The sequence below is a fragment of the Sesamum indicum genome, linkage group LG9 (genome assembly GCF_026168435.1).
Source record: "Sesamum indicum cultivar Baizhima isolate 11 linkage group LG9, ASM2616843v1, whole genome shotgun sequence".
Classification (NCBI taxonomy): domain Eukaryota; kingdom Viridiplantae; phylum Streptophyta; class Magnoliopsida; order Lamiales; family Pedaliaceae; genus Sesamum; species Sesamum indicum.
Genome location: NC_142665.1, coordinates 26,447,015 through 26,474,611, shown reverse-complemented (window position 1 = coordinate 26,474,611; position 27,597 = coordinate 26,447,015). Strand labels below are relative to the sequence as shown.

Here is a 27,597-nt window from a genome sequence, read left to right as displayed (position 1 = left end):
AAGATAAGATGGTTTCCTTGTATAACAAAATACACACGTTTTTTTTTTTTTTTTTAATTTGTATATTATTCTGTAATTGTAGTGGTCAACTGATTGGAAAATAGATGAAGGCGGGCAGGGGTGTCATACTCATTATTGTGTCCATCTAATAGGAAGATAATTTGTTTTAGAAATAATCAGTTGTTTGCATTGCAATTTTGATGAGAGGAGGATTTTTGCAGTTGCAGTTGGATGCTGATTTTGAAGAAGAGCCACTCGCTGCATTCTATTCTATGTTGTTATTAATTTATGTGTTTTGTTTTGGGTTAATAAGACGAAAACAACAACAACATCATCAATTTCTAGAATTTGGGTAATGGAAAGCACTAATGGTTTGGAGGGTATTTAATTATCTAGTCTAGTCTAGTCTAGTCTAGTTGTTCAAAACAACATTTGAATTCAGAAGACAAACGACCGGCCTATAAGTGCGTGCATTGTGTTGCCCATCCCCATCACGTACAATACTTGGAAAATTTTTTGGTCTGTTTTTATGTTTAGCTGTATTCTCAATTTCTCATTTCTCTATCTTCAAACCACTGGCTTCTTTTTGTTTCAAGTGAAAAATACACTAGTCCGCCGAAGCCAATTATTGTTCAAGATAGGCAGCTGGGTCAGGTGCACAGTCCACTCTTGTATTAATTTGACTATTCTGAATTTGGTGATATCATCAAAGAAGAACATTGATTTGTCTCTGCTTCATTTCTTTAAATAAAATTGACTTATTTGGATAATTGTCAACTTTGGCGATTGAGTTGAGCTTGCATTCAAGGGGGTTGGAAGGAAGTAATGATGAATGATTGAGATTAGAAAATGGTACAACAATTATCCCCCAGGATAGGAATGTTTACATTAACAGGGGTTGAAAAACTCTGAAAAAAGGACAAACCCTTGAGAGTTGGGCTTCAGCAGACACAATATCACTTTGTTCACTGCTATCTTCTCCCCTTACAAGTTATATAAATTCATCTACAGTAATCGAAACACACACAACACAGACACAGTCACAGTCACAGACCTCCATACTTGAGAACTTGAAGAAGCCAAAAGGGGTGGTATGTATACTCCTACAACTCCTCTAATATATCATACATGGGAGTCATGTTTGGAGTAAACCAACCAACGAATGAATGAATCATTGGTGCTGTACCAATTCAGGGATGAGCTTCAACAAGAATGCCAACTCCCTTTGCGAGAACTTAGGCCTGCTACCCTTTCCTTCCATCACTATCTCCTCCTCCTCTTCTTCACCTTCCCCACATGGCGGCTTCACCATTTTCGAAACTGCTTCTGCTATTTCTTTAACCAAATCCACAATCACTCCATCCACACCCATCAAATGTTGCATGTACACCGCTTCAGCCACATTACTGAAACCAAACAAAAACGTGTCATCACACTTTCTCTTTGTATTACTGAAACCAAACAAAAACGTGTCATCACACTTTCTCAACTATATTTGTTTGTTATTTGTAATTGGGAGTAGAAAGACTCACTTCAACTTCCCGTATGTCAGGAGAGAGAGCTTCAATTCTTTGATTTTGTTCACTGCCCCTGGATTTCTGAAGATACCCCTCACTTCAGAAACAATCCCGTGCAAACCACCTTCCACGCATAGTTTGATCGCTTCCTCCAAAGAATTCCTCCTCACATCATTGTAAATCTCATTTCCTCCATTGGTGAGGAAAAACACCTGGTTTCAATAATATCAGTAAACTACAACCAAACCAAAAGCTGTTTATTCAACATTTTCAAAAATCCAAGTTTAGCAAACTTACAGGGTAGGTGCCCTGAAGTTTCCTGACAAGCAGAGTGGCATCCGGTTGGAAGCTGGAAAATATGATAGGCCTTTCTTTGGCATGATCAAAAACAACTTCCAATATAGCTTGCAATACATGAATGAGATAGTCTTGTTGGTAAACAATATTATCGTCGAACTTCAATTCAATGTTGAACCCAAGAGAAGGATTCACTTTCTGAAATGCCTCTTGCAGTGTGCATGCGGGATCATCAGATTCCACCGTCCAATTTAAAATTTTGCCATCCTTTGTTTTCCTCAACAAAGTTTTCCCCTCCGAACCACCTTCTCTCTGAGGGCCGAACGTAAGAAACTCGGATAGAGACAATTCAGTGACTCTCTTTTCAAAGATTGCCCCCTGGAATTCATAGTTTTCAACTGTCATAAGAAATCTTAACAAAATTCTGCACCGCAAATTTTAATTTCACCTATTGAAAATTCATTCAGCTGGAAGTATTTGTTAGTAATACTTTTTTATTTTTTGTGCTGACTGCGGACTTAATTTGTCAATTGATCAAGTTTTCATAACAATAAATGCAATAGATCTATATCAAAAATAATTTTAATAATTCAAAAACATAATTTAAAACTAAAGAATTCTACTTACGTTATCTTCAGAGTAGATGAAGTTGTCGTGAAAAATGATGGGGCAGCCATCCCTCGTCACCTACAAAAATCAGAGTTGTATTTTTCACTTTCCTGTCTAAGACTCTTGTCCATTCAAGAGCAAGACGATAAACAGAGAATTCCATCCAAGCTTCGGGAAAGAAAAAAAAACAAGAAACGCAAAAACAAACTTATCAGTATCTTAATCGATTGGGTTGAGAAAGGGAACAAATTAAGACATCCTACAATCTTAAATTGATCAATCTAGTATCTGAAATCATCCCACCCCCCCACCCCCCCAAAAGAAAAGAGGGGAGGAACGAAAAAAAAGAAGAAGGAGGAGGAAATTTTCGTGATTATGAACACAAGAGTTAATAATGACGAAGCTGTTCAATTTCTATTTTTATAAAGTGAAAACAAATTTTAACCAAGCGGATAAGTTTTTGATATCCAACTTGGGAAGGATAACAAGTAATTGTCCTTCTTTTTACCAGTTAAAACAAACGTACGCGGCGAGGGAACACCGGTTTCACAAACATCAACTTAAAACAGAAAAAAGAAAAGAAAAAAAATAATCATATTGAGAAGTTACATATATACCACCGGGAAATCGGAAAATCATATTGTATACCTGAACGTCAAACTCGATGAAATCAATGGGGTGTTTTCCGGCAGTGTTGAAGGAAAGAATCGTATTCTCTTTAATCGCTTTCATCCTCAAATCCGATGACTGCAACATATTCATCCCATTCCCCCTGTGTCCGATCACCAAAAATTTGGGTTCCTTAAACAAAGTTGTCGCCCTCCCAACGTCCACGCCTGCAAATTAAGCAGTGGGCATCAACACACGTAAAAACAACAAGAATAAAGAATAAAGAAGGTACCTTTGGGAAAACGGGAGGAGTAGAGAGAGAGGGAGGCATTGTCGGGAACTTGATCAAGATTGGGAACATCGGAAACATGAACAGCTTTGAGAGCCATTGTTGAGGTAGAGAGAGAGAGAGAGAGAGTTGAGGATGAGAGGAATGGATAGAACGGTAATTGTCGAATTGGTTGTAAGGAAAAGAGTATGATGAAGGGGGGGCTATTTATATTTAAGGAGCGTAGAGGTAGAGGTAGAGGTAGAGGAGGAGAAGGGGATCTCCCTACCTCGAATATTCGGTTTTTCCCATTCCCTTTATGTTTATGCTTTTGGATATTCTTTTCCCTTTAATTTTTTTTTAAGACAACATATTGGTTGGAATGGTTGAGGCGTTGCGTGCATTTCTCACTACCATTATTCTATTATTTAATTTTTTTGAAAATAGTTGACTTGAGATACTTTGATAATATGTTTTATTTGATAATAAATTACTACACAACTTTTTATCTCCCAATTAATGTAACAATTCAAACTAGCCAAATATTAGAGAAAATCATTATGATTTTTATCATCAAATTAAAATTCAATACTTGTATAATTGGTGCCTAAAATTTAATTAGTACCAAATAAAAACAATTGATGATGGTGAAGTGAATAATACTAGTATTGGGGTGAGGTGATGTGGATTCCATGGGAATGGGTGCGTAAAAGTGGTGGAGTTGGACTCTCTCAACAATTCTAAACGCCTTCTACACCTCTCTACATAGCAAGAAGAGGAAAAGTGTAGAGATTGGTGGAGGTATAGCTACATCATCACTTGTTTTAATACTTATTATAATAAAAATACAACCAATACCAATACTTATTAGAATTGGAAAAGAGTCAAATATATATATATATATGTTATTAACTTAATAGAGTAAATTATTGGTTTTTTTTGTTTATAAAGGATAAGGTAGAATGTGGTGATGACATAGATCTTAGGTGGTGGGATATAATTATTCGTTGCAAATGCACACAACGCGTCATCTATGTGGATCCACACCTTAATTCCCAATATTCCTACTAATAAAAATAAACAATAATACGCATCTCATCCATATCACACCTCAATCTCATGTGTTCCCACAACCACTTCAATTGCCCAACCCCAAGCCCCATCCCACATATTCCTCATCCCATTAAACACAAATTCAAGCCCAAGCCCAAGCCCCATCCCAGATAACCCATTGCATCCATTTACCAAGACTACAAGACTTGGATCCATATTTCCAAAATGAGTGGGTTTCTTGGGCCAGACGACAATTTAATGTTGGCCCCCTTCCTTTTAATTGCACCATTAATGTCCTTTAATTGCACCATTAATGTCTTTATTGGTGTCCCCTACAACTGCATATTATTTCGAAAAAGGGTGAACCCATCTTTCAAAAATACCCATTTTATCCCCATGTTCCAACCCCTAGTTTTATATTACACCAAGTAGTGGAAATCTAGGAACTACATAGTGATTGCAATTGTGACTGGTGTGGCATATGGGGGGGAAAATGTTCATATGCAGATACAGATGCAGTGCAGGAGAGATATATTCCTGCCTCCATACTTAGTCACTCAGTCAAGAAGCATTTAAAGAAGAGAGAGAGAGACACAGAGAAATCCATCTCCAATCCAAATCTGCTTCTTCTTCTTCTTAGCTCTCTACTATACAAGATGAGAGGAGAGAGGAGAGAGAGAGAGAGTATTAATTGGTGAAGACAGAATTCATTAATTTCTCTGCCGTGTAAATTAAATGGGGTTGCATTTATCGCTGCAATTGTCTCTGCTTACTCCACACCCCTTCTTTCATTGCTCATTGCTACTTGCTAGTTGCACATCTGCATTCAACCCACTTCCCCAGATCTCATTTAATGCCCCCCATTCCTCTTTCCACCAACCCAATTAATATCTCTCTCTCATCATATCTTACCTCTTTACTACCTTCTCTCACTCTCTCCCACCCAACTACTTTTTATTATCTTCTATTGCTGCCTACCACTAATTCATCATACAAAAATGTATCATCCTCATCATAACTCCCACCAAAACACTCTACTTTAACCAACAACAACGGTTTAATCACTCCCACTTACAACACAATATTGCTGCTACTACTGCTAATGATGTGCCTTTCATTTTTCTTTTTCTTTTTCTTTTTCTTTTTATTCTTCTTTTTCTCATAACTTTAGCTTGCTCAAACTAGAGGCTAACTCTACCGACGATGATGATGGACTTGAAGTTGATGGTGGTGAAGCAGAAGCACCCTCTTTCGTTGATGTGGAGGACCTCAGCCTTACTGGTGGAGCCGCGCATACTGGAATCACTGACCTTATTTGAACTTCTGGTGCAATCCTCACTCCACTAAACCCGGGCCTTCCCGTTTGGCTACCACATGATGTTGAGGAACCCTTGAATTCAGGAATCGCCGTCTGGGATGGAGTTATTGGATCAAGAATATTGCTTCCTTTATGGGTTCTTGAACTTTCTGCTGCCTCATCAGGCAAGGGAAAGTTGAGGTTCCTCCAACTAGGCAATGCAAATGGATTGTAAACTGCTTTTCCTCCGTAAAAAATTGAACTTGAATGGCTGCGACCACTTACCGTTCCTCCATACTTGTTCTTGATTGCCTCTGATATCTTACTAATCCATTCAAGATCATCCCTTTGATGCTCATCAAACAGGGGTGATGGCGTTTCTTGAATTTTAACTTGTGAACTTCCCATTACTTGCAGCGGGCCAAGACTTGTTATTGATTGGTGGAGTGGTGGACATTCTTTTGATAAAATTGGAGGAAAGATTTTGGACATAGTTCTGGGTGGGGGAGGAGGTAGCAAAGACAGAAAGCTATTCGGTTTTTGCTTACAACTTTGTAAACTAGGATCCAGAAATGGATCCATGAAATCCCACGGTCGTTGCTGGGCACTAGTAGTGTTGGGATTATTGTCTCTATGAGGTCTCTGCATCCGTCCTCTTGGTTGATACTGATCCCTCCTTCTAATCACTCTGCTTTCCTCTCTGCGGCCAAGAGTTGAAAGCACCCTTGCCACAATTACATGGTCCTGATCTTCACGTTGCTCGGTTTCTTTACTAGTCTGGGTGAAAGAACCCAAGTTTGGCACTGGGCGAGAAGAATGAAATATTAATCATGCAAACAACTAGTGTACCAATAAACGGTGGAAATGAGAGAGTGAAGAAAAAATCACTCACTTCTTTTCAATGCAGACCAAGCAGCTATTGCAGCATTCTTCTCTGCTTGTTTTTTAGTCTTTGCTGATTCACCAGTGAAATTCATGCCGGCAAGCTCTACAGTACTAGTGAAAACTGGTGAATGACCAGGGCCTGATCTGATTGTGGTGTATATTGGAAGTTTTAAGCCAGCTCTATGAGCAGTCTCCTGAAGAAGATTCTTGTACACTCCAGTTTCATCCTATGTTATATAAGTATAGATTAGGAGGAGGAGGTAGAAAACACAAGAAAACTCATACGCTATTGTCAGAAAAACTTACAAGAACTCTTGCGGTTAAAGACCTTGAAGGGCCTCTGGTAGATAGTGAATTGAGAGCCACCTCAGCGGCGGCGTGCTCCGCCTGCCTCAAAGTGGTGGAATAAGTGGGGCTTTCGAATATCTCACCATTGAAATTAACGGAAGCTTTGAATCTTGGGGCGTGGTCAGGGCCTTCTCTGATGCAGGCGTATGAAGGGAGATTGAAACAACTTCTTTGAGCAAGCTCCTGGAGTTGATTCTTGTACATTGTGTGTGCTATGTATGGAAAAACGAAATAAGAAAGACATGAAGAAACTTGAATGATAATAATAATAATAGGGATGGAGGGAAGAAAGAGCAATGTACAAAAAAGAGAAAAGAATGGAATTTACTCACATACCTCAATTGACTTATTAGCTCTCCAACATAAGCAAACAAGATTTTTCCGTGAGAGAGAGAGAGAGAGGGGGGAAGCAAAAGAAGTAGAGAAGAAGGCGACCCGCTGATTTGGAAATCTTTGGTTTGGGAAAACTTTTGCGCTTAATATTACACCCCCCGAAACCGAATAACTAGCAGCAGCTCCCTGTTCTGAATTAGATTTTCAGGCAGACATTTAATCAATCGGCCTTCCCACGCGTTCCCCCTCCCCCCTCGATAAAAGGGTAAGTAAATCACAATAATAACTCCTGGATGGTTAGCAGGCGGCCTTCTGTACATTGACTTTACTGCTACACAATTAATTATATAAAATAATATATTGACCACCATCCAACTATTTCAGTATTTCGCCCATCCTAAATTTATATTGTGGCGCGTTTTTAACATGGCCTATAATAAGATCCCCCCTAGCTTGACGCCACCCGACCAAATGCTACTTCCCTCGTCTCCCTTATTCCTAAGCTTTTTATGCCCCACTTAAATCCTTGTAATAATTAAATGAAGGGTTATTCATTTATCAGTGAGTGTTTAAACAAACTTCCCCCAAGAGCAACTACGATATTGCTGATCTTAATCCACGACTTGCAAATTACAAGTTTTTTTCTTCCGGCCATTCCTTCACATTCACAATACATTAATATTGACAATCCTTCCTTCATCTACTCCAATTCTTCAATCAGACAATGTGAAATCAGAAAAACTTACAGCCCACAGGAACACGAGAAGCACAATCAATGGTCAACACAAGTACAGTCACACTGGGGCAGATAGAGAGACAGGGAGAGAGATAGGATCAACTATAACTAATTCAACAAATACAATACAGGATTAGGGATAAGAAAGCAACCCTCATACCACAAACATTCCTTCTCCTAAAGCAATACCCAAATAACACTTCTGCACACCCCATCAAAGCCAAGTCCAACATCATGCAACTAATCACCATAGTTCAGACTTTCACAACATACCAAACATCAACAAATGGGTTCTCCCCCAGCATGCAAATGATTTGTATGTCATAACTTGGGTTCTGTTGATCGGACGGTGCTGCTACTCCCACCTGTTCGGTTCGGTTCACCCATTCTAGATGCCAAAGCAAGGACTTCCGGTGACATTTCCCAGCTACCACTTTTCCTTCCCCAACTTGAACGCCTCGGATGTATTCCTGCACGATCACCCTCGTCTACTGTAGTCCTTATCTCTGGGGACATTTCACCTAATCCACCATCCTTTCCGTTTAAGCCATCATTATCGCTCAATTGGCCTTCAGGATGATCTAACACAGAACCAACATCTCCCCATACTGCTTTCCTTCCCATCTCAATGTCTTCTACTGCTTTACCCATATTAGGACTAACAAAACCACCAGCTACAGATCGAGCTGGTAAAGCAGGTTCTATCGGTACCTTAGCCCTAAAATTGTTCTTTGATGGAGGTGTAGGGCCACAAAATATCTCTTTGAAGTTCTCCAATACTCCTTTGTTGTAGGGATTGGCACGGCGATCATATCTATATCTAAAATTCTCATAAGTAGTCTGCAAACGGCATACAGAACTTATTGTTACTCCAAAAGAAACAATTTCCAGAATGCACTGAAAAGGACACAAAGTTATAACTTAAGTGCATAAACAAATAGCAGTTTTTTTCAAGAGTAAGACAGGTTCTGACCTGATTTGTACTGATAAGATACAGATGGAATGCAGTAAGACCTCCAACAAACCAAACAGCTATAAAGGTATAGACAATTAAAACAATGGAAGCAGGGGTCTTGATCATTGCTCTCCATATTGATGTCTGCTCAGTATCCATGATTCTCTTAATGTAAACCCAGCAGAAACCAAAGACATATATGCAAAGTAGCGTTGTCGAGAAAACAAACATGAAGAAGAACCGGTAGTTTCTCTGCATCACAAATTGTCAAAATTCAGAGTGTAATGTAAAACTGCATCAACCTTACAACAAGACATAAACCATAAATTGGATTGTCAGAGATGAGCAGAATGAGTGAGCTACAAAATGGGAACATAATCAGTTACCTATAAAGCTAATACCAGAACTATTATATACAAGAGGCAAAAATAAAATATAACAACAAATACTGCAAACAAAGATCTACTCAGCTAGCAACTTAAAACCAGAAGAACAACTAGTCAACTTGATACACAGTTTACAGGGCTTTGGGTGCCACAAAGCAACAAAGAATGAAGCAAACTCAGTAGTTCCTTCTGATTCCTGGAACTCCCCAGACCAAAATGGTCCTGGTTCAAAATGTGCATCATACTCAAACCAGCTTGGATCTTCACAATCAGGTTGAGGTCACATAAAATGAGGTAAGGAACATTTCACTATATGATTGTCAAAATTTTGTAAATAGATACATATCTTACCAATCCTATGCACTGTCCAACCCAGGGGCAATGATGGTCAAACCGTTCAACACAGTTATTGCATATTGAACAGTGAGAGCAGCGGGGAGGTCGATAAAGCATGCAGGTGTCGCAATACTTGATCTTCACTGTAATGCCATTAACTTCCACTTCCTTAATGCGAGGCAAGCGCAACTGTGGTGTTTGAGCTCCTTCTACGCTACCATCATAGCCTTCGGGTTCTGGTGGGTGTGCATTTCGTGGAATTATACCTGGATCTCTGCCAGATGTTAGCAAGAGAAGAACTAAATCCTGCAAGTTAAAGAAGGAAAGCTATTAAGCATGAGGATATAAGAAGTAATGAACAGAGGATCTTGCCTCAAAGAGACCTAAGTCTAGTCCTTACAAGATGTAATGTCAAAAAGGGAGCAAATTGAAGCTTGGTATTAACTGAGAATGCTATGATATTTCTCATACTGAACAAGTGATTCGCAATCTGCCTCCAGGATAAAGGTAAAAAAGTTCTAGCCTACTAGTTCATTAAAGTATAATGACAACTACCATAGCACAAAATCGACACACGAGTTGAACAGTGGATCACCGGTTGTAGTTTTGAGCAATTTATCTATGTTACCCATCACTCTGTAACTATAGAATGCAAAGTTTGCATTTCTAACCTTGACCTGATTTTAGAGGCAGTCAGAAAGGCCTATAAGCACAGCAAAATCACCATATAAAAGGACAAATGATCCTGACTGGTCTAGCACAATAAAACTCTCTTACAAGAAAACTTCCTACTATCTTGAATGCCACAATAGCAACAGGGAGGAAGCAGTGGGACTGTAGAGTAAAGCAAACAGCGTTTTGATCGAGATCTCTTTCTTCGCCCATTGGTCTAATTTCACTAAGTGAAATGCGTGGAGAACAAGCTGGAAAACATTACTTGAAGCATGTCATCATAATTATAAAACCTCCCAACTCTTGGACAAAAGTTACGATCTAACCATTTAATTCTGTACAGAAGACACATATTCAACACTTTTCTTAGGAGCACATGTTTCTTTGTCCATATGTGTCTGTGTGTGTGAGAGAGAGAGAGAGAGCATACATAAAATGTGAAAACTATGGCGATAACCATTATTGAAGTTCCCCAGTGATCAGTAAAATCATCCATTAACTTTCTAGCAACAAAGACACAGAAAACAGCCACTGGAGCCACGATCAGGAATATAGTGAGGGCCAGGGACCTGACATCTGGTCCAAAAATAAACCTTCCTTGAAGAAAAAATTTCTGCAACAAGAAAAGTAAGCCAACGTTCAAAAAGCCTAAACCAGAATGACAAGCGTTATCCAGAATCAACATAATGAATGTACGGGTTTTGGTTTAGCAATTTTAAAAGCAATGCTTCTCATTTCTACAAAGCAATTAGCAGCCCACAGGGATCAATGGTAAAAAGAATATGGTGAAAAACTGAAATAAGAAAAAGTAAATGAGCTCATGGGCTTAACACATAACTCTCATCTCAACTTACCAAGAATGAACTCTCTTTATGGTTTTACCAAAATATAACTAAGGTCGGTAGGAATCAGACAAGGCTGCACGTTGTAAAGGCCCATCACATCCAGAAGTAAAATTAGTTTACAACGAAGAAATGACAAGTTTATGATTTTCCAACCAAAATGCAGGTTGATTTTTAATAAGCTACATTCAGGTTCACTAGTAGAAGCTCTACATAATTAATCATAGAGGAACTCACACAAAAAACATGCTCCCTTTATCTTTGAAGAAACCCACAAGTATCAAACAAGATTACAACTTTCTGAGCACCAACCAACTGAATTAAATCGAGGAAAGGATTAAAGGGGGAAAAACTTGCCCCGAACCAAGTACCAAACGAGAAGAATGCAAATGAATACCCAAATTTTTTTTTTCATTTTTTTCTTCTCCTTAGAAGACTCAAATCAGGAAACATAAGCAGAATAACCCAATGTTGCAGTGGAGAGAATCCACCAACAATTTAAAATCGTCTTAAAGAAGCAAGGAGAAAAAATGAGCATAAAGCGCAGCAGTAATAAAGGAGAAACAATGGCATGAATCTAAGAAAAGTAGAAAAGAAAGATGAATAAAACTGACATTGGAGCCTTTCCAAGTCTCGTAAATCATGAGCACATCCGACCCGTTTGTGGACGGATCTGATCGATGAGGAGGAACAGCGTACATTTTGATTTGTGAAATTATGGACAGTGAAGCTGAAATGTGAAGAGAGAAACCCTAGTAGAAGCAATAAATAAGCATAGAAGGAAGCAGCAAAAGAGGAGGGGGGGGGGGGATGGTTAGGTTGGTAGAGAAATTGAAATCTCCGGCGAAGAAATCATCTAAGGAAGTGAGTAAAGTATTCCGGCGGACAAGGCATGAGGTTGGGTAGGGCGTGTTTGGGTGATGGTGCTTTTGGTTTTGTTGATTATGATTTGAGTTTTTGTTGGGTGAGGGAGAGGGAGTGAGAATGAATGTGAGGGTTCAGGCTTTACAGGAAGGTAAGGCTTAGGTGGCGGAATGTGATAGGATGGAGTGGGTCCCAGTAGGAGTTGGGTAGTGGACCGTTCTGCCACTTCTTTCTTCTCGTTGTTGGTGTGTGTTATATGAGTGAATACAACTTTCCAATTGTCGGAATCAGATGAGAATGAGAATGAGATCCTCTTCCCTTCCCTCGACTGCCTGTAGATGATCATGACCCAGTTGTTTTGTAGTTGTTGGAGGACTAAAGAGTCAATTATAATGGGGGTATTTTTTCGTATTTCGAAATTAAAATCAAAAGAAAAAGAAAAAGTAGTCCGCTGATCAGGGTTCCATGGTGTAGTGGTTAGCACTCTGGACTTTGAATCCAGCGACCTGGGTTCGAGTCCCGGTGGGACCTTTTTTTACTTCTTGTGGTGGGTGGGGACAGAGGACACAGAAATAATGCTCTCTTTCCACGAATATAGAGCCTACTATTTTATTATAATTCTCTTCTCACATCTCAAACAATAATGTGCAAATCAAGCAACGTTTTGAGTTTCTCAATCACCTACACCCACTTCTAGTCATCAGCGTGAGTACGCCCGCCGCCGCCCGCTTGTATTTGGGTTCAACGTACTGCTGCTTGGGCCTGATCCTCTCTCAGGCGTTCTTGTCTGACTCCCCCATAAAGTGGCACCACCAACCGCTTCTGCAGCCAAACTTTCCAAGGTTTGCAACACAGTGGCCGTGTTAGGCCGCGAATCAGGATCGTCTTGCACACATGACAACGCCAGTGTCATGGCTTTGCTCAAATTAGGCAGTTTAAAATTCTCTTGCAGCAGTGGATCAGCTATGTCAAGGATGGTGCGGAACCTCAACTTCTTCCGTGCCTACAAATAGTACACCAAATCATTCATCAATTTTGTGGAAAAATCAACAATATTATTGTACATTCCCATATTTACTTACGTACCCATTCCACAATTGACTCTTCACGTTGATTTGCATCAAGCTCCATTGCTTCCCGTCCTGTCAGCAACTCCAACAACAGCACACCAAAACTGTATATATCTGACTTGACTGTAAGTGTTCCAGAGGCACTACATTCAGGTGCAACATATCCAGCAGTACCCGTCACCACCAACGCATAAGTAGTGCCAGAAGAAGCAACATTTGAAACAACATTCGGAGCAGAAGAAACAACATTCGAAACAAGATTCCAGTTCTCTCCATCCCCAAACTTTGCTAGCCCAAAATCAGAAATTTTAGGTTGGAACCCGTCACCTAATAATACATTGGAAGGTTTCATGTCGCCATAGATAACTGGAGGAATGGCTTCATTATGAAGGTAATTCAATCCTCTGGCTATCCCAGCTGCTATTTTCATCCTTGTATTCCAGTCCAGCGGCAGCATATCAGGCGTTAAATCTGCATCGTACGCACATTTTAATATATCTATGTATAAATACAGCAGCCCCTAATTATAACAATTAATGATTGATGAAATTAACTTATGTATTACATATATCTTTTAGTTAGTTCCAAACTATTTACAGAACAACTCATCGTCGATTATAAACATTGGCAAATATATATGTGAAGTACTGCTGAGTGTGCTATATCCGAAAGAATGCAAATATACTTAGAAATGCATCATATAATGTTTAAGTAATAGAGAAGGTCGATTATTGAACTATACAAATTAAGGTATGTAAACTACATTAATATTTGACAATAATATATTACCATGAAGGTGGTCCTCCAAACTTCCCAGGGGCATGTATTCATACACAATAAGACGCCGGACTCCATCGTCGCAGTAACCAAACATACGGATAATGTTGGAATGCTGAAGAAGAGAAAGCATGAGAATTTCCACAAGAAACTCCGCCTGACCTTGTAACCCTCGACGATTTAGATGTTTAACTGCAATGAGCTGCCAACCGTTGCAAATTATATTTATATCTGACCTACTTGAAGCTACCAAAGGCCAACTTAGGAATTCTAAAACAAAGAGAAAACTCCAAAAAATAAGGTAATTTTTCTTATTTACTTGGTATTCAATAAAGAGTCTACTTAGCCAACAAATGGTCAGGATTACCTGGCCAGTTTTTCGTGATCTGCCCTTGTATACAGACCCAAAGCCACCCATCCCGAGAAGAAATTGTTGCCTAAAGTTCTTTGTTGCGGCTGAAAGTTCACGAAAAGTGAATAATCGGGGTTGGTGATGTCCTGCAAGTTGAGAAAATAAAAGAGTGCGACAGTGTTATTCTTGACATAATCATTATTCTTTGAGTCTGAAGACAAACTCAGTGTTGACAGCCAACATAACATAGGGTTTTAAACGCAAGCATTTTCATAAGGTTTGGTTTTAGGTTATGCGAAAAAGAAACAAGTTGTAATGAGCAATGCAGGCCAGCCACCAAAGAATGAACTAATAATTCTAATAAGAAAGTGATTGACACTCTTTTCTTTTCGGATCTGTAAGTAGGCGATCAAATAGATATACTTTTCTAAAACGTACAGTACGTATTTAAAAGATATATACACAAATCATGATCACAAGAAGTCATTTGAACAGTTGAATTTCGTCTCCAAGAATTCAAAAGCTAGCATCAAGAAATAGAACAAGAAAACAAGAAAAATGATGATATCTGCCAATTTTTTCGAAGAAAGTTGTACCACTAGTATGTAACACACCACTCAACCAAGAAACTGGAAAAATCCAAGAATCACCCTTCATCAGCCACCTAAACGGCCAACAAAAAACATAATGCACACGCTGAAAATAAAAGAGTACAAGATAGAAAGAGAAGGAATCAGAGAGCAGAGCAGACAAAGAAAGTAAACAATACATGCAAGCAGAATTAATGAGAAGAAATCAAGAAAGTGTTAGAACCCAAAAAGAAAAAGATAGCCAAAGATTACCTGAAGACCTCGAAGGACTATTTGTGGCACTAAGGGATGTGCCTTCACCCTCCCTTTGTTTTCTTGATTTTAGTTCCTTAAGTTTTCTACTAAACCATCGAGACAGACCCATTTGCTTCTATCGCTCCTGAAATGGTTATGCGCTTGTGCAGTAGGAGTAGGCACGCAGGAATTTGTAGTATCGTTGGATTTCTCTTCCTCTTTTTTTAAATTTTGGAGTTGTTATCACAAATTGAGAAGAGAGGTTTATGAGGGGTTTTATAGTTTTTGAACGCACACGGAGGGATTGGAAAACTACCAACCGTTCAATTTAAACAAGAAAATATGCGCTTTTTTCTTTCCTATCTGCTGATTTGGCCTTGGCCTTGTCTTCTTGCTCCTTTTGGATTTGGATATGCTCATTTCTCCTTTTTTTTTTTTTTTAAATTTTTTTTGCAATTTATTCATTTATACTATTATAAAGATAAGATGTACTTTAAATACAGAATGATGCTTATGACACTACTGTATCAAATTTTTATAATCCAAATATGAATTTAATTGACAAGACAGCTAATTTATTTTTTAATATAATATATTGATAATTAGTTATAATGTATTTTAAAATGTAAAATTATTTATTATATACATAAATATTGTGGCAGGACGATTAATTTTATTTTAAAAAGAAGAGTATACTTAAATCGGGAGTACTGGCGCGACCCTTACCTTACAGAGGGTCAAATTTGGCCCCTATTTCCTATATTAACTAATGATTACTGTACAAAACTTTCAACCTCAACATTGATGTGAAAATTATTTTATAATTACACCCTCGATATACAGATAGTTTTATCTAGTAATTTGATCATGTCAAGCACCTCCAAGAATATGACGTTTTCCTGTATTTGTTCTTTTTCTTCGTTTAATTTAAAAAGTAGGATAAAAATCAACTTCGACCATGAAAAATAGGCATGGAGGTCTCTCATGATTGTCTTTCACAGTCGATCACTGAGAGTTTTGTTTGACTCGAAACTTACTAGATAGTAACATAGCCTTTGAACATTGTGTTTGGAGATCAGGAAAGTTCTGTGAACACCAGTGGCAGCCTTACCAATTCTCATTCCTAAAAGAGTGTTTTACATAGAGATACATACATATGTTCATCATGCAATCTGTAATGTGAATGAATTAATGAATGCTCAACAAACAGTTTCACTGGAACAAAAGGTTGAATACAGCCAGGCGAGGCCCTAATATCTGGAACAACTCCATTGCCTAAATCAGCTGAACAGAGACCACAGGTTTTTTCCTGGACCGACAGAAATGATTTAGTTGGCTTTCATCGAATGTTCCAAAACCTGAGAGTTTAATGCCATATGCTTCCATCTTTTCGATGTCTCGTGAAATGGGTGATTGCCAAAGTCCATCCCACCAAGCTGGAGGAAGAATAGGAGCTAGAGCACATTGCTTAGGCTGGCTGTGGCAGCTTAAAGGACCAGCAAATCTGTTCCACAAATGCCCCCATCCACCCTGATCCTTCAGACCCTCTGAAAGCAAATTACTTTGGAAGCTACTAAGGAATGTTATGCTCGAGTTGGAAGATGCATTCTCTTCTGTGGAAAGAGTAAGGAAACAGTGAGAAAAATGTATTCTTTAGACAGATTAGCAGATATGAAGCTATGCAAATTACCAAGCCTGTAAGCTGCTGCAAGTGCTGCAATCAGCTGAGCGTAGGTTGTACCAACACGCCGGTGAGCACCAGAAATAACAGCATGTTTTGCACGTGATGCAAGAAAGAAATCAACAAAGGCTACCCATCTGGGTGCTGGACCCCAGTCCTGCACTCTGAAGTTTAAGCTGTTTGATTTGGTTCGGGAACTAGATATATTTCCTTCAAAGTGATTGTAATCAAAGTGAACAACCTGAAAAGCCAAATCTGGTGAGTCTCTCAGAGTCTGAATTCATCATTTGCACGACACAATCAAGGGCATGTCGTTAACATGTCCACAAACATGAAACAAAGGCTGCCTTCGATTAACAAGGAAACCATATATGAACATGCTTTTAACTAGTCCCATATTTTCGGGTCACATCAAAACGTTTTTGGACTCTTTTTGCAACTTTTAACGAATCATGGGGTTCATTTTAAAATCTCATAAAGCATGGGGCGAAGTATGAAATGGCCCTAAATTGTGGGACTACTTTTGCAATTTTACCTGCTTTTAAAAGATTTCGCCTGTGAGGAAAGTCTAGCAAAATTCAGGTCTTCCTATATATATGAGCTTATAATGGCAGTATATACCAGGCTGAATGCATTTCAGAAGAATGGATAATTCTGTAGTGAGAAGCTTAAGTAAGACATAAAATAAGGAATAATACCTCCGCGAATTCCTCTAAACTTGGTGTGATGTCTTTAACCATAGAAGGGGTATCAGAAACCAAAACCACTTTAGGTTTTGAAATCAATGGAAGATTATTGACAGCTCTTCTTACACAATCTAAGGCCGCCTGCTTTGCCTTCACTGACCTGCAAACAATGGAATTTCAGTAAATGCATGTGATCGTAGTAGGCCAAAAATCTAGTCATGTGTATCTCTTGCATTCTCTCACATTTTTAGTGGCCCAACATAAAATGTCAGCAATAAAAATTCATTGTCAGAGTTACTTACCAAATAATTTTGTTCTAAGTTTCACTCACCTTTTGTAGACAAAATTATAAGTTGTGAGTGGCTAGTATTTTGGAGCATGACTGAACTCAGTTTGTGCTAAGTTATAACTAATCAGCTTCAGCAAAAGGCTTTGCTATGTTTACATAAATTCTGGATTAAAAGATACATTGTAACTGGAAGTGTTATATTTAACCTTGGTTGTTGAGCGGTAGTACCTATTCATCATCATCCGCATGTGCAGTGCAATATCAGGATCCTTTCCGCCACTAAGAGCCCAATTTACCGCCCATTCAACATTTCTTGAAGGAGAGATTAGAATTCTCATGAGCTCCCCAAACACATTAGCCCTGTATTGGAGATTTTCTGGCCTCCCAAATAGAACAGAGGCAGCTTCCCTCATTTCAGGATGTATATTCTTTAAGAAAAACTGGGCAGCCACAGCATCTGTAGTATTTTGGAACCTGATGGAAGGCAATTCAATAATTTTGACTACTCACAGATAATTAGCTTTATAGAATTTTTAAGATTACCATATGATAGGTTGCTCCCATTCTCTCCAATTACTACAGAGAACATCTGTCCTTGTTGGCCTCTGAAAATCATCAATCCTCATTATTAGATGCCTTCCATATTTTGTCAGACAATGATTCTGCCTCCACAAATGCTTCACTTCTTTCATTGTAAAGGAAATGTTGGAATAGGAGATGAATTCACCAAAAGGGTACCTACCCCTGAAAGTGATGACATGCATAGAGAATTAGCAGACAATTAAAAAATAAGAAAATGGAATATATGTTTCTTCTCCAGAACTTTAACGCTTTTGTTCACATGGTCTGACCTATGTCTATGCCTTTTATTGCTTTCTTTGAAGCATTTGCACACTACAACTAGCCTCCTTACTTAAATACTCGCAGAACATGAAAGAAAGGACATAGAAAGCTGTGAAGGGGCAAGGGTCTTTCTCTGCTTCCCTTATTTTTCTTGGAGTTGGAAGCCCAGGGGTAGGGGGTTAAAGAACAAGTGGTTAGCTTGCAATGTGTACTATGTAAGCCAGGGATCGAGAGGCTAGATAAAACACAAATCCAAACGCAACACAAACAGAAAGGCTTGAGAGAGAACCAATATGCCTGGTTTGCGCAATTATCAATGACCGGTTCAACATCACGCTCAAAGCTGCAGCAGTTAAGATCTTGTATAATTCATTACCCAAACCAGCTTCTGATGCTTTTCCAATCACGAAGCCATGATTGCAGAATTCTTCCGGATGAAGTTCCCGTACTCTTGAAGCACCTGAAATTAAGATTAGTTTTATTAAGACCACACAGTGCTATGAACTTTTCTCATTTCAATAGAACATAATTTTCAGTTCAATATAAGTCACTAATCTCTGTCTAGGTGAATCATCTAGCACAAGTTCTTCCACAAAAGCTATTTTAGTACATGTGCAAATGTATGAGAGATTTCTCCATGCTTTATTACCATCCTTCTTCCCGGAAATAACAATGAAAGAGAGAGCTGGAACACAACAATCTTTTAGGTGAATACAGGATAATTTCCTTTTGTCATTTACATATATGCAAGTCATACTTGATTTACTCTAATTACTTTGATCCATCTCATAATTGCGAAGTGACATGTAATACGAGAACCAAGATTCGTAAATCACCTTTCGACCACCCTCAGTAGAATAAACTTTCATATTCTGATGGGATCATGGAACTAATTAACGCCTTAAATTTTGGAATCAGAAGTAGTTCAAAATTTAAACTTGAATGGATTTGTCGTGATTCAAATTTCACAAGCCTGATTTTATGAAACCAGGAAAAAGATATTGTAGTGTCCTGAAAAATGCAAATGTTGCATGTTTGTTTCGACTAACAAAAATAGATTAAGTTTCCATACCAATAAGTATAATTTCTTGAGAGCATTAAATAGGCAGCTAATAGCTCGTAACATGAACTAAAGCCAAAAAGGCAGGTAAAAGCAAATAGAAACAGCGTACCGTTAATAGCGAAGTGATTATGAATAATTCTTCTAACTCTAAGGCTTTCCTCCAAATAACCTCTGCGAAAGATCTCTCCCATCTCTTCAACTGTTGCGCATTTCTTTCCAGCATCAGCTTCTTCCAGCTTGTCCACCGTCATATTAGCTAAAATATCATCATTCTCAAAGATTTGTAGGGTTGTATTGTTGATGGGTAGCTCAGAAGATGGATCAATGGACCTGAGATCGACCATTAATACGCCGAGAACGGTGAATACCGCAATCAGGCTGAGGATAAATGGAAGGCGCACTCGGCATCGGCGCCATGGCGTGCGCTTGGAGTTCATTTTTGAGCGGGAGCGCACTGGAGTAAGTACGAGTTTGGGGCGGAGGATTCAAGCTTCAACCATCTGAGCTAGCATTGCAGGAGGCAATAGGGAGAGTGCGGATGCGGGTGCTTCAGACCGACCCTTTTAAGTTGGGCCGGGTAAATTGATCCGTGATATTATTGGACACCTTTGTGGATTTGATTGATTGGGCCAACCCGAAGTTCTATTATTAAACACGGAAGAGATTTAATAGAATTACTTTATGAGCACAAGAAAAATTCCCCATATTCATCATTAATGATTATTTATTAGATCCTGCCCATAATTCAGAGTACTTTTAACAAAAAATATATTAGACAAATAGTTGGACATGGTCTAAATTTGTTGTATTTACATTGGTGGAATTTTTTATTAAAATACTATATTCTCGATATATCCGTAGTTATAATCATAATATTCTAAAATTAAATAAAAGAATAATAACAACAATGATCATGTGGTCTAAAAGTTTATATTAATGTATGTAGCAGTCTCTTGAGACCTGTTATTTAATTTAATTATAATTATAATTATCCCAATGTTCCTTTACAGAATGAATCGCGAGTGAGACTTGGGTCCTATCTCAATTGAGGTGCTTTTGTCTTAATAAAATTTTTTATATCTTGAATAAAAAGAAATTAGGGTTTACGTACCTAATTATGTATAATTAATAGTTAAGAAAGATGAGGCTACAAATTAACAAAAACATGAATACATCCAGAGACACAGTAACACATGAGTTGAAAGAACATAATCAGAAATGGATACTATGTATATAAACAAAAAGAGGACATGTTCATCAATGTATATAACGCTGTTATGGCCTCAGAAGAAATTAATTAATATATAATCATCATTATGGTCATCAATTACCTGCCTTAAGCTAATTATATACATATATATATATATAAAGCTGATCAGGAAGATTATATATATATATATATAAAGCTAATTGGCGGCAGGCATCATGCCTGAATATTACTGATGACTCACGTACTACCCTCATATTAATTTGCTTGCTGTTTGTCGGCTTCTGCATCCAATCCATTACACGTCCTCCTATATATCTTCTTTATACGTACAACACCACTCCGCCATTCCCACCATTAATTCATTATTTCTCCTCCTCAACTAATATTACACTTTCTTCCCGTCAAACAGATCGTCAATATACGTTTCAATATCTTCTGCCTGAAACTTTACGTACTTCTCGGTTTGTCTCCCCGGCGTAAATGTCTGGCTGTACCTTCCCAAGAATGACCTGTAAGCCGGAATTACCATGTTTGAGATGGAAACTCTCAGCTCCGACTGAAGCTGCTCATCCCCAACCACCCAGTTGCTCTGTGTCCTGTGTATTTCATCGAACATCGCGTTGAAGCTCTTGAATCTCTCCTTAAGCACTGGCTTCACTACTTTCCCATTCACCGTCAACCCCTCTGGGTGCAGACAGTTCAACAATTTCCCCCACGTTTCCCGCTGATACCCTTTATGATATTGCCTCAGATCCGATGACTTTTTTCTATACCACGTCTCCCCCATCAGGCTGTTGAGGTCAGCTGACCCTTTTATCTTCTTCAAAATGTACCTCCCATTGTTCATCATGAAAATCGAGCTCAATGAAGGGTCCTTGTAAAGCTTTGATTTTCCCTCAACATTTGCATCCAGCAACTCCATTATCTTTATTATCTGCGCTTGAAATGGAGGTTGCCTTGCTACTACTTTCTCGTTGCTGGGATTCTGAGTTTGTGAGTTGTAATCGTATTCTGATCCGGGGTTTGAATCTGCTCTTTCGATCTTCTGATGCTCCCTGAACACTTGCTCCAGGGTTCCTTTGTACTCGCACGCGTATTCCAGGTAATTCATGATGTATTTAGTCAATGGATGAACCGCTCCGCCTGCAACCTGAGTCTTTCCTGAATCAGCCTTGATTGAGTTTTCCAGCTCGTTGAAAATCGAAATCATGGCCTCCCCAAGGTGGCTTCTTATACTTGAAGCCTCAGTTTTAAGCTCCGCCGCCCACTCTTCTGGGAACAAGTTATCAATCACTGGGAGCGTATCCCTCAGAATCTCATATATATCAAGAAACTTGAACAGCTTCTCCCCAGCCCGCTTTGTCAAAGCAACGCCCTCGGCAAAGTTGAGGAATTGAAGGGTTACACCATGAGACAAGCTGCCCAACAAGTTGTGAGATATTGAAGGATAATCTGAGAACACAGCTTCAGAGAGCTTGCGTTCGCTGGAAAAGTGCAAGTTGGCTATTTGCTTGAATGTTTTGATCCAGGACTCAGTCTCCCTCTCCATTGATTCCCAGGACATCTTATGCACATCATCGATACTGTGTTTCTCGAATCCAAGCTTGTTAAGGTTCTCTTCCAGTGCATTTCTTCTTACCACATAGTACACCTGGCAACACTCGGCTTCATAGCCTCCGGTGATCATTGCCTTTGATAACCTGATCAAGTCTGATAGAATCTCTTCTGAGTATCCTGAAATATTGGTTTCTTCCGGAGGTGAGGATTCATGGTGCGGGTTTTCATCTGATTCTTGATTAGGAGACTGCTTATGCTTTGAATCATTAGTTTTATTACTCGGATGATCTGATGAATCATGGATCTTATGATCTTCAAGGAGTAGCTTGAATTCCTCCTCCACATACGACATTGCCCGCTGGAGAATCCTTCCAAAGTCGTTGATGGAAGAAGCGTACTTGTGTTCCGAGGAGAATTTTGAAAGCGCTTTTGAGACGGAAGAAACTCGATTCACGGCTTCAAGATATGAAGCTGACTCTTCCACAGTCAGTCGATCCCATTTCACAGGGATATCCCCCGAATCGTATTCTTCGATCTTAGCTTCAACCAGAACCATGAATTGCTCGACGAAAATGGGCAAATCAGGCGGGGTGGACTGACCGCCTTCTGAGAGGTTAGACAAAGAGGAAAGAAATTGATCAATGTCTTGAGAAAGTTTGTTGAGATCAGGAGGCAAAGGGATGGATTCTTCTTTGTTGTTTAGTTGGGCTGGTTCTTCATGTTCCCATTTGACCTCCGAATACTCGGCGTTTTCAATGTTGGGATCAGGATCCTCAGGTCCTGGTTTCGGGGATGAGGCGGCATCATCAACTCCATGGTTTTGCTGGAGATCATGTTGATCATGAGCCTCGGAATTTTCAGGGTGGTTGCTGTTGTCGTGGGTGTCTTTCTTGATATTTTCAGGGGGGGGATTTTCATTCTCAGGAAGGCCGGGTTTGTGGTTGTCTGCAGCATCCAGGGGAGTTTCAGGAAGGGGCGCCTTGTCTTTCTGATCAGCAATATCCATGAGAGTTTCAGGAAGGGGCGCCTTATCTTTCTGATCAGAATCCATTGCAGCAGCTGTGAGAATGTGTATGATTTGGTTGGTGAAATTCTCAGAAAAAACTTGACAAGAAAGAGAGAGGGGGGAAGAGAGAAAGAGGATGGAAATGGAATGATAGGAAATTTGGGAAACGCGGTGCGGAAAACATGCAAACCGGAAAGTGGAGGTGGAGGAGGGGAAGGGGATACATGTTTTTGTTTGGTGGGGTGATTCTTTTTTGATTTTTTGTCCTAATTTTCTTAGAAAATTGAAAGGGTCGTTGTGGTAGTTAGTATGGACAGATGGAGAGGAGAGGCGAAGAAGGGTGCGTGCGTGGATGTTTGTTTTTGTTGTTATTATTATTGGGTTTGGTTGGAGAATCCCAAATACCACTCCTACCTGCTCTCCACCACTATATATGCAACCTCCATCTTCAGTTCTTTTTTTTTTTTTCAATTGGTGGGTAATTAAACGCATAGAAAAAATTAAAGAAGAAAACATAAATCTGAATTCAAGAATGGTATATGTATAGTTTAATACTTTAAATACAAAGGAATTCAATAAGCCCAATTTGGTAGTGCATTTCAAATAGATTTTGAATGTTACTAATGATATGATTGGGAGTATAGCCTTTTGAATTCTTAAAAGATAGTTTCCGGTTATTTCACAATTTTTCATTGAGTACATAAAATCTCTGGGTAGGGCTTCAACTTCAACTACAGATGCATTACCCTTTGTGTTTCGCTAGCTAGCATGTGTGTGGTCTGCGTTTGTCTCCTTAAAGCCTTTATTTTAGAACTTCCAACTATTCGTATTTTTCATAAGATGGAGCATGTCAGTGTTCAGGTAGTAAATATTGGTGCGTTTATTATACTATTCGACTATGTTCACTGACCAATTAGATATTTTAGTGTGATGTGGTAGATAGATGCTCAGAAGCGGCCCAACTTTCTATAGAAGCTTCTATCTATTCATTTTTTAATATCGTTATTTTTCTACGTTTCCGGAGAGAATATCTAAAAATGTTTTACAAAAGACAAAATTTTACTCTTGTCCTGTAACTATAGATGTATTACATTATTCACCATTTACCTTTTGAATAAATACATGTATTTAGATTTTTTTTTATACATTTAATCCTATAACTAATGATTAAAGAAATTTAGTCCTGTATATAATATACTAAAAAACACATGTCGCCTTGCTTTAATGGCGAGTGAGATATGGTACCAAAGAAAAAATGCATGTTTTCATGCGTTAATTACTAAACACTATCAGAGGATAGGAAGCTTGCAATTTTGAGGAAATGTTGCGCAGCAGACAAAAACTCATGCCTAACTTTAGAACGGTAACATATTGTAACACATTTTGGAGCCGCCACCAATTGCACATAGTTACCATTTCAAAATGAGGTCCAACATCCGTTGAAAAATAGAAAATTGAAAAAATCATTCCAAAATGAAGTACAATTTGAGACGATTTAAGTACTTGTAAAAACTTATATTAAAATGTTCATTCCTAAGTATAGTATTTGTAGAAAATTGTACGTGTTCCAAGAACCGTTCCAAATTGAGTTACAATTCGGCATGGCCTTGATGGATTGAAAATGTGGTATTACAATAACAGCTCCAACGACTTTACAACTTTGTCGTTCCTACATGTGTCCTAGGACCCGTTCCTAAATGTGTTGGAATGGCTATATTATAAGACTACTTTTTGAATTTTTATGTATTTTTTTTTCTATTTATTAAAAAAATATTCTATTTTTCCATTTATTATAAAACTGTTTATTAATAAAAGTGTTTGTGTAATTTATTAAATTATTTTTCTATTTTTTTATTTTTCTATAATTTTCTGTAATTTTTATAATTTTTGTAATATATTTGTGTAAATTCTGTAATTTTATAAATATTTATGTAGATTATGTAGTTTTATGAATATTTTGTAATTAAAATATTTTCTATAATTTTACAGATTATGTCGAGTGGTAGCCCGCCTCCTCTAGTACGTGGTTCGAGAGTGTAAAGGTAATTTTTTTTAAATACTTAATTATCGTATAATATATTTTTTTCTTAATATTTTAATAATTTTTGTAATTTTATGTAATTATTGTGTCATTTTTTGTAATTTGATGTAATTTTTCTGTAATTCTCTATATATAGTTTGAGTGTAATTTTTTGCAATTATTTCTGTAATCTTATGTAATTGTTCGGTATTTTTATATAATTATTGTGTCAATTTTTGTAATTATTCGCTAACATTCTAAAATTTGTGTAATTATTTATGTAATTTAGAACATATTTAGTACAAGAATCACAGTGTCCTTTCATTTTGATATTATTTTATTTTAAAAATCACTAATTAACATGCCCTTTAGGTCTAACCGCAAACTCCAAGAGCGCATCAATATTGTGGTGCGAGGACCCCCTGCCTCAATCAAGAACGATATGGACGTTGCTGATGAGGAGGGTTTAGATAAGATTTTATTTGATTTAATTTTTTTATATTTTCTAAATGGATAATTTTTATTTTAATATAATTTTTTTCGCTATTATTCATGTTTCATAATGTTTATGGAATTCTATTATTTAATATCTATTCAATTATTTAAACTCATACATATAATTAGACTTAATAATTTAATAATTAATTATAAATTATAAAATATTATTTAAAATTATATAATTAAAAAATTAGAAATGATTTTAGTAATTGCAAACAAAAGATTACAATTTCAAAAACAAAATCTTTACAAAATTATTGCTAAAACAGTTCTAAATATCGTTACAAATATTTCTAAATAGGAATAACCGTCCTAAATATATTCCAACTCAAACTAATGCATACACGTGTTCCAAGAAATACTCCTAAAACAGTTACAAGAGAGCATTCCAAATAAATAATAAACCGTGCACAATAGATATTCCAAAAAATGCGCATAATACAATTTCAATGGTCGTTTTTAAATATATCACCATCTTAAATAACAATAGTTCTAAATTTCAGCCGAGCCTATTCCAAAAACAGTTCCAAAATTATTGATCATTCCAATCAATCAAATCAAAATTTCATATTCAAATATGATTAGGGTACATTTTATGTTATTTTTTATTGATATTTTGCCATTATTTTGCTACTAAAATACTCCTAATCAAATATTATATTGCAACATTAATCTCTTAAGTAAGGATAGAATGAAAAAAGAAGAAAGGGGTCAAAAACAAAAAATGGACAGAGGCATGCCTAACTGGCAGAACTGTGGCTGTTAAAGGAAGACTCAAAGACTTGAATTTGGCAAGAAATTGAAGCTGATTGATATATCTTTTTTATGAAGGAAAATTACTTTTGCTGAAGGAATGTCTTTAGGTCTATAATATTAATTCCTTTAATGTTTTAGTCTTATTAGGAATTTACCTTTTTCTAGTCCTAGTACCAATGGACATAACCAATGTATCTATAATAAATGATTGTTAGGTCGTACCAATGAACATAACTAACTTTAAAAAATGACACAATAATTACATAACCAATTTTAAAAGGTAAGATTGTTAGGTCGTACCAATGAACATAACTAATTTGTCTATCATGAATGATTGTCATCCTTGCTTCTATGATCGACCGCGAAATTAAGCATTGATCCTATCTTTAACTAGAATATTTATCTCACATTTACTCCTTTTTAAAAACTCTTTTCATCTCTTTAATTTTAGGTTTAGATTTTTAATCAACCCTCCCCCGCCCAAACTTCCACCTCTGCTTTTTAAAAGGAATTGATTTGAACTCAAACTCTGTGAATTCGGTCATACTCATCGCTTTCATTAGTTTTTAATAGGAAGATATTTTTGGTGGATTCGACACCTATCAAAATAAACTATTAGGAACGATAAAAAACAATATGGTACAATACCCGTTCCACTTTACAAACGGTCTTGCATAAATCATTTTAAATTTTTAGGAACGTCGTCTATAACGACAGAACGTGAACCATACTAAAATCCATTTTAAATTGATTTCTTCAACTTGCAATCATTTCAAAAGGCAAAAAAATTGTTCCTAAATCCGCCTCAAATACTGTATCCTTTTGTAGTGAATATTCAAAATTGTGAGATTAAGAAGATAAAATTCTGGATCAACTGAATTAATGAACCCAATTGATGATGTGAGTGGTGGCAAAAAACGTACGTTTGCTTTAAACCTTTGAAAAATGGGTGTTGTGT

General features: G+C 37.6%; 5 protein-coding genes, 1 non-coding gene and 1 pseudogene across 7 annotated transcripts; 1 reads left to right on the top strand and 6 right to left on the bottom strand.

The window, feature by feature from the left end:
* Positions 1-812: 812 nt before the first annotated feature.
* LOC105177463 (glycerophosphodiester phosphodiesterase GDPD1, chloroplastic) lies at positions 813-3,570 on the bottom strand. Its single transcript, XM_011100628.3, has 6 exons — positions 3,325-3,570; positions 3,072-3,259; positions 2,442-2,501; positions 1,815-2,192; positions 1,533-1,729; positions 813-1,406 (listed from the first exon to the last, which is right to left on the bottom strand). The coding sequence occupies exons 1-6, from the start codon at positions 3,419-3,421 to the stop codon at positions 1,172-1,174; spliced, it is 1,155 nt and encodes a 384-aa protein (XP_011098930.1). The 5' UTR covers positions 3,422-3,570; the 3' UTR covers positions 813-1,171.
* Positions 3,571-4,955: 1,385 nt separating this feature from the next.
* On the bottom strand, positions 4,956-7,741 carry DRB3 (dsRNA-binding protein 3). The gene is made up of 4 exons (XM_011100626.3): positions 7,220-7,741; positions 6,842-7,095; positions 6,543-6,762; positions 4,956-6,453 (listed from the first exon to the last, which is right to left on the bottom strand). Exons 2-4 carry the CDS (start codon positions 7,085-7,087, stop codon positions 5,513-5,515), a joined length of 1,407 nt encoding a protein of 468 aa, XP_011098928.1. The 5' UTR covers positions 7,088-7,095; positions 7,220-7,741; the 3' UTR covers positions 4,956-5,512.
* Positions 7,742-7,891: 150 nt separating this feature from the next.
* On the bottom strand, positions 7,892-12,196 carry LOC105177462 (DHHC-type zinc finger family protein). Of its 2 annotated transcripts, XM_011100627.3 has the most exons (5): positions 11,758-12,177; positions 10,732-10,914; positions 9,645-9,935; positions 8,926-9,159; positions 7,892-8,792 (listed from the first exon to the last, which is right to left on the bottom strand). In XM_011100627.3, the coding sequence occupies exons 1-5, from the start codon at positions 11,842-11,844 to the stop codon at positions 8,274-8,276; spliced, it is 1,314 nt and encodes a 437-aa protein (XP_011098929.1). In that variant the 5' UTR covers positions 11,845-12,177; the 3' UTR covers positions 7,892-8,273. The 2 variants fall into 2 exon arrangements, with proteins under 2 accessions (XP_011098929.1, XP_020554780.1); XM_020699121.2 differs by lacking the exon at positions 10,732-10,914 and having other exon boundaries at positions 11,758-12,196.
* Positions 12,197-12,466: 270 nt separating this feature from the next.
* Positions 12,467-12,538, top strand: TRNAQ-UUG (transfer RNA glutamine (anticodon UUG)). Its single transcript has one exon. It is a non-coding gene; the product is annotated as a tRNA-Gln (tRNA).
* Positions 12,539-12,572: 34 nt separating this feature from the next.
* CDG1 (Protein kinase superfamily protein) lies at positions 12,573-15,343 on the bottom strand. The gene is made up of 5 exons (XM_011100625.3): positions 15,049-15,343; positions 14,222-14,352; positions 13,867-14,056; positions 13,094-13,548; positions 12,573-13,010 (listed from the first exon to the last, which is right to left on the bottom strand). The coding sequence occupies exons 1-5, from the start codon at positions 15,158-15,160 to the stop codon at positions 12,708-12,710; spliced, it is 1,191 nt and encodes a 396-aa protein (XP_011098927.1). The 5' UTR covers positions 15,161-15,343; the 3' UTR covers positions 12,573-12,707.
* A 771-nt stretch (positions 15,344-16,114) lies between these two features.
* Positions 16,115-20,139, bottom strand: LOC105177458 (uncharacterized). Its single transcript, XM_011100624.3, has 7 exons — positions 19,702-20,139; positions 18,827-18,989; positions 18,230-18,430; positions 17,915-18,160; positions 17,410-17,557; positions 16,721-16,952; positions 16,115-16,643 (listed from the first exon to the last, which is right to left on the bottom strand). The coding sequence occupies exons 1-7, from the start codon at positions 20,027-20,029 to the stop codon at positions 16,306-16,308; spliced, it is 1,656 nt and encodes a 551-aa protein (XP_011098926.1). The 5' UTR covers positions 20,030-20,139; the 3' UTR covers positions 16,115-16,305.
* Positions 20,140-20,792: 653 nt separating this feature from the next.
* Positions 20,793-23,809, bottom strand: LOC105177457 (exocyst complex component EXO70C2 pseudogene; annotated as a pseudogene).
* Positions 23,810-27,597: the final 3,788 nt, after the last annotated feature.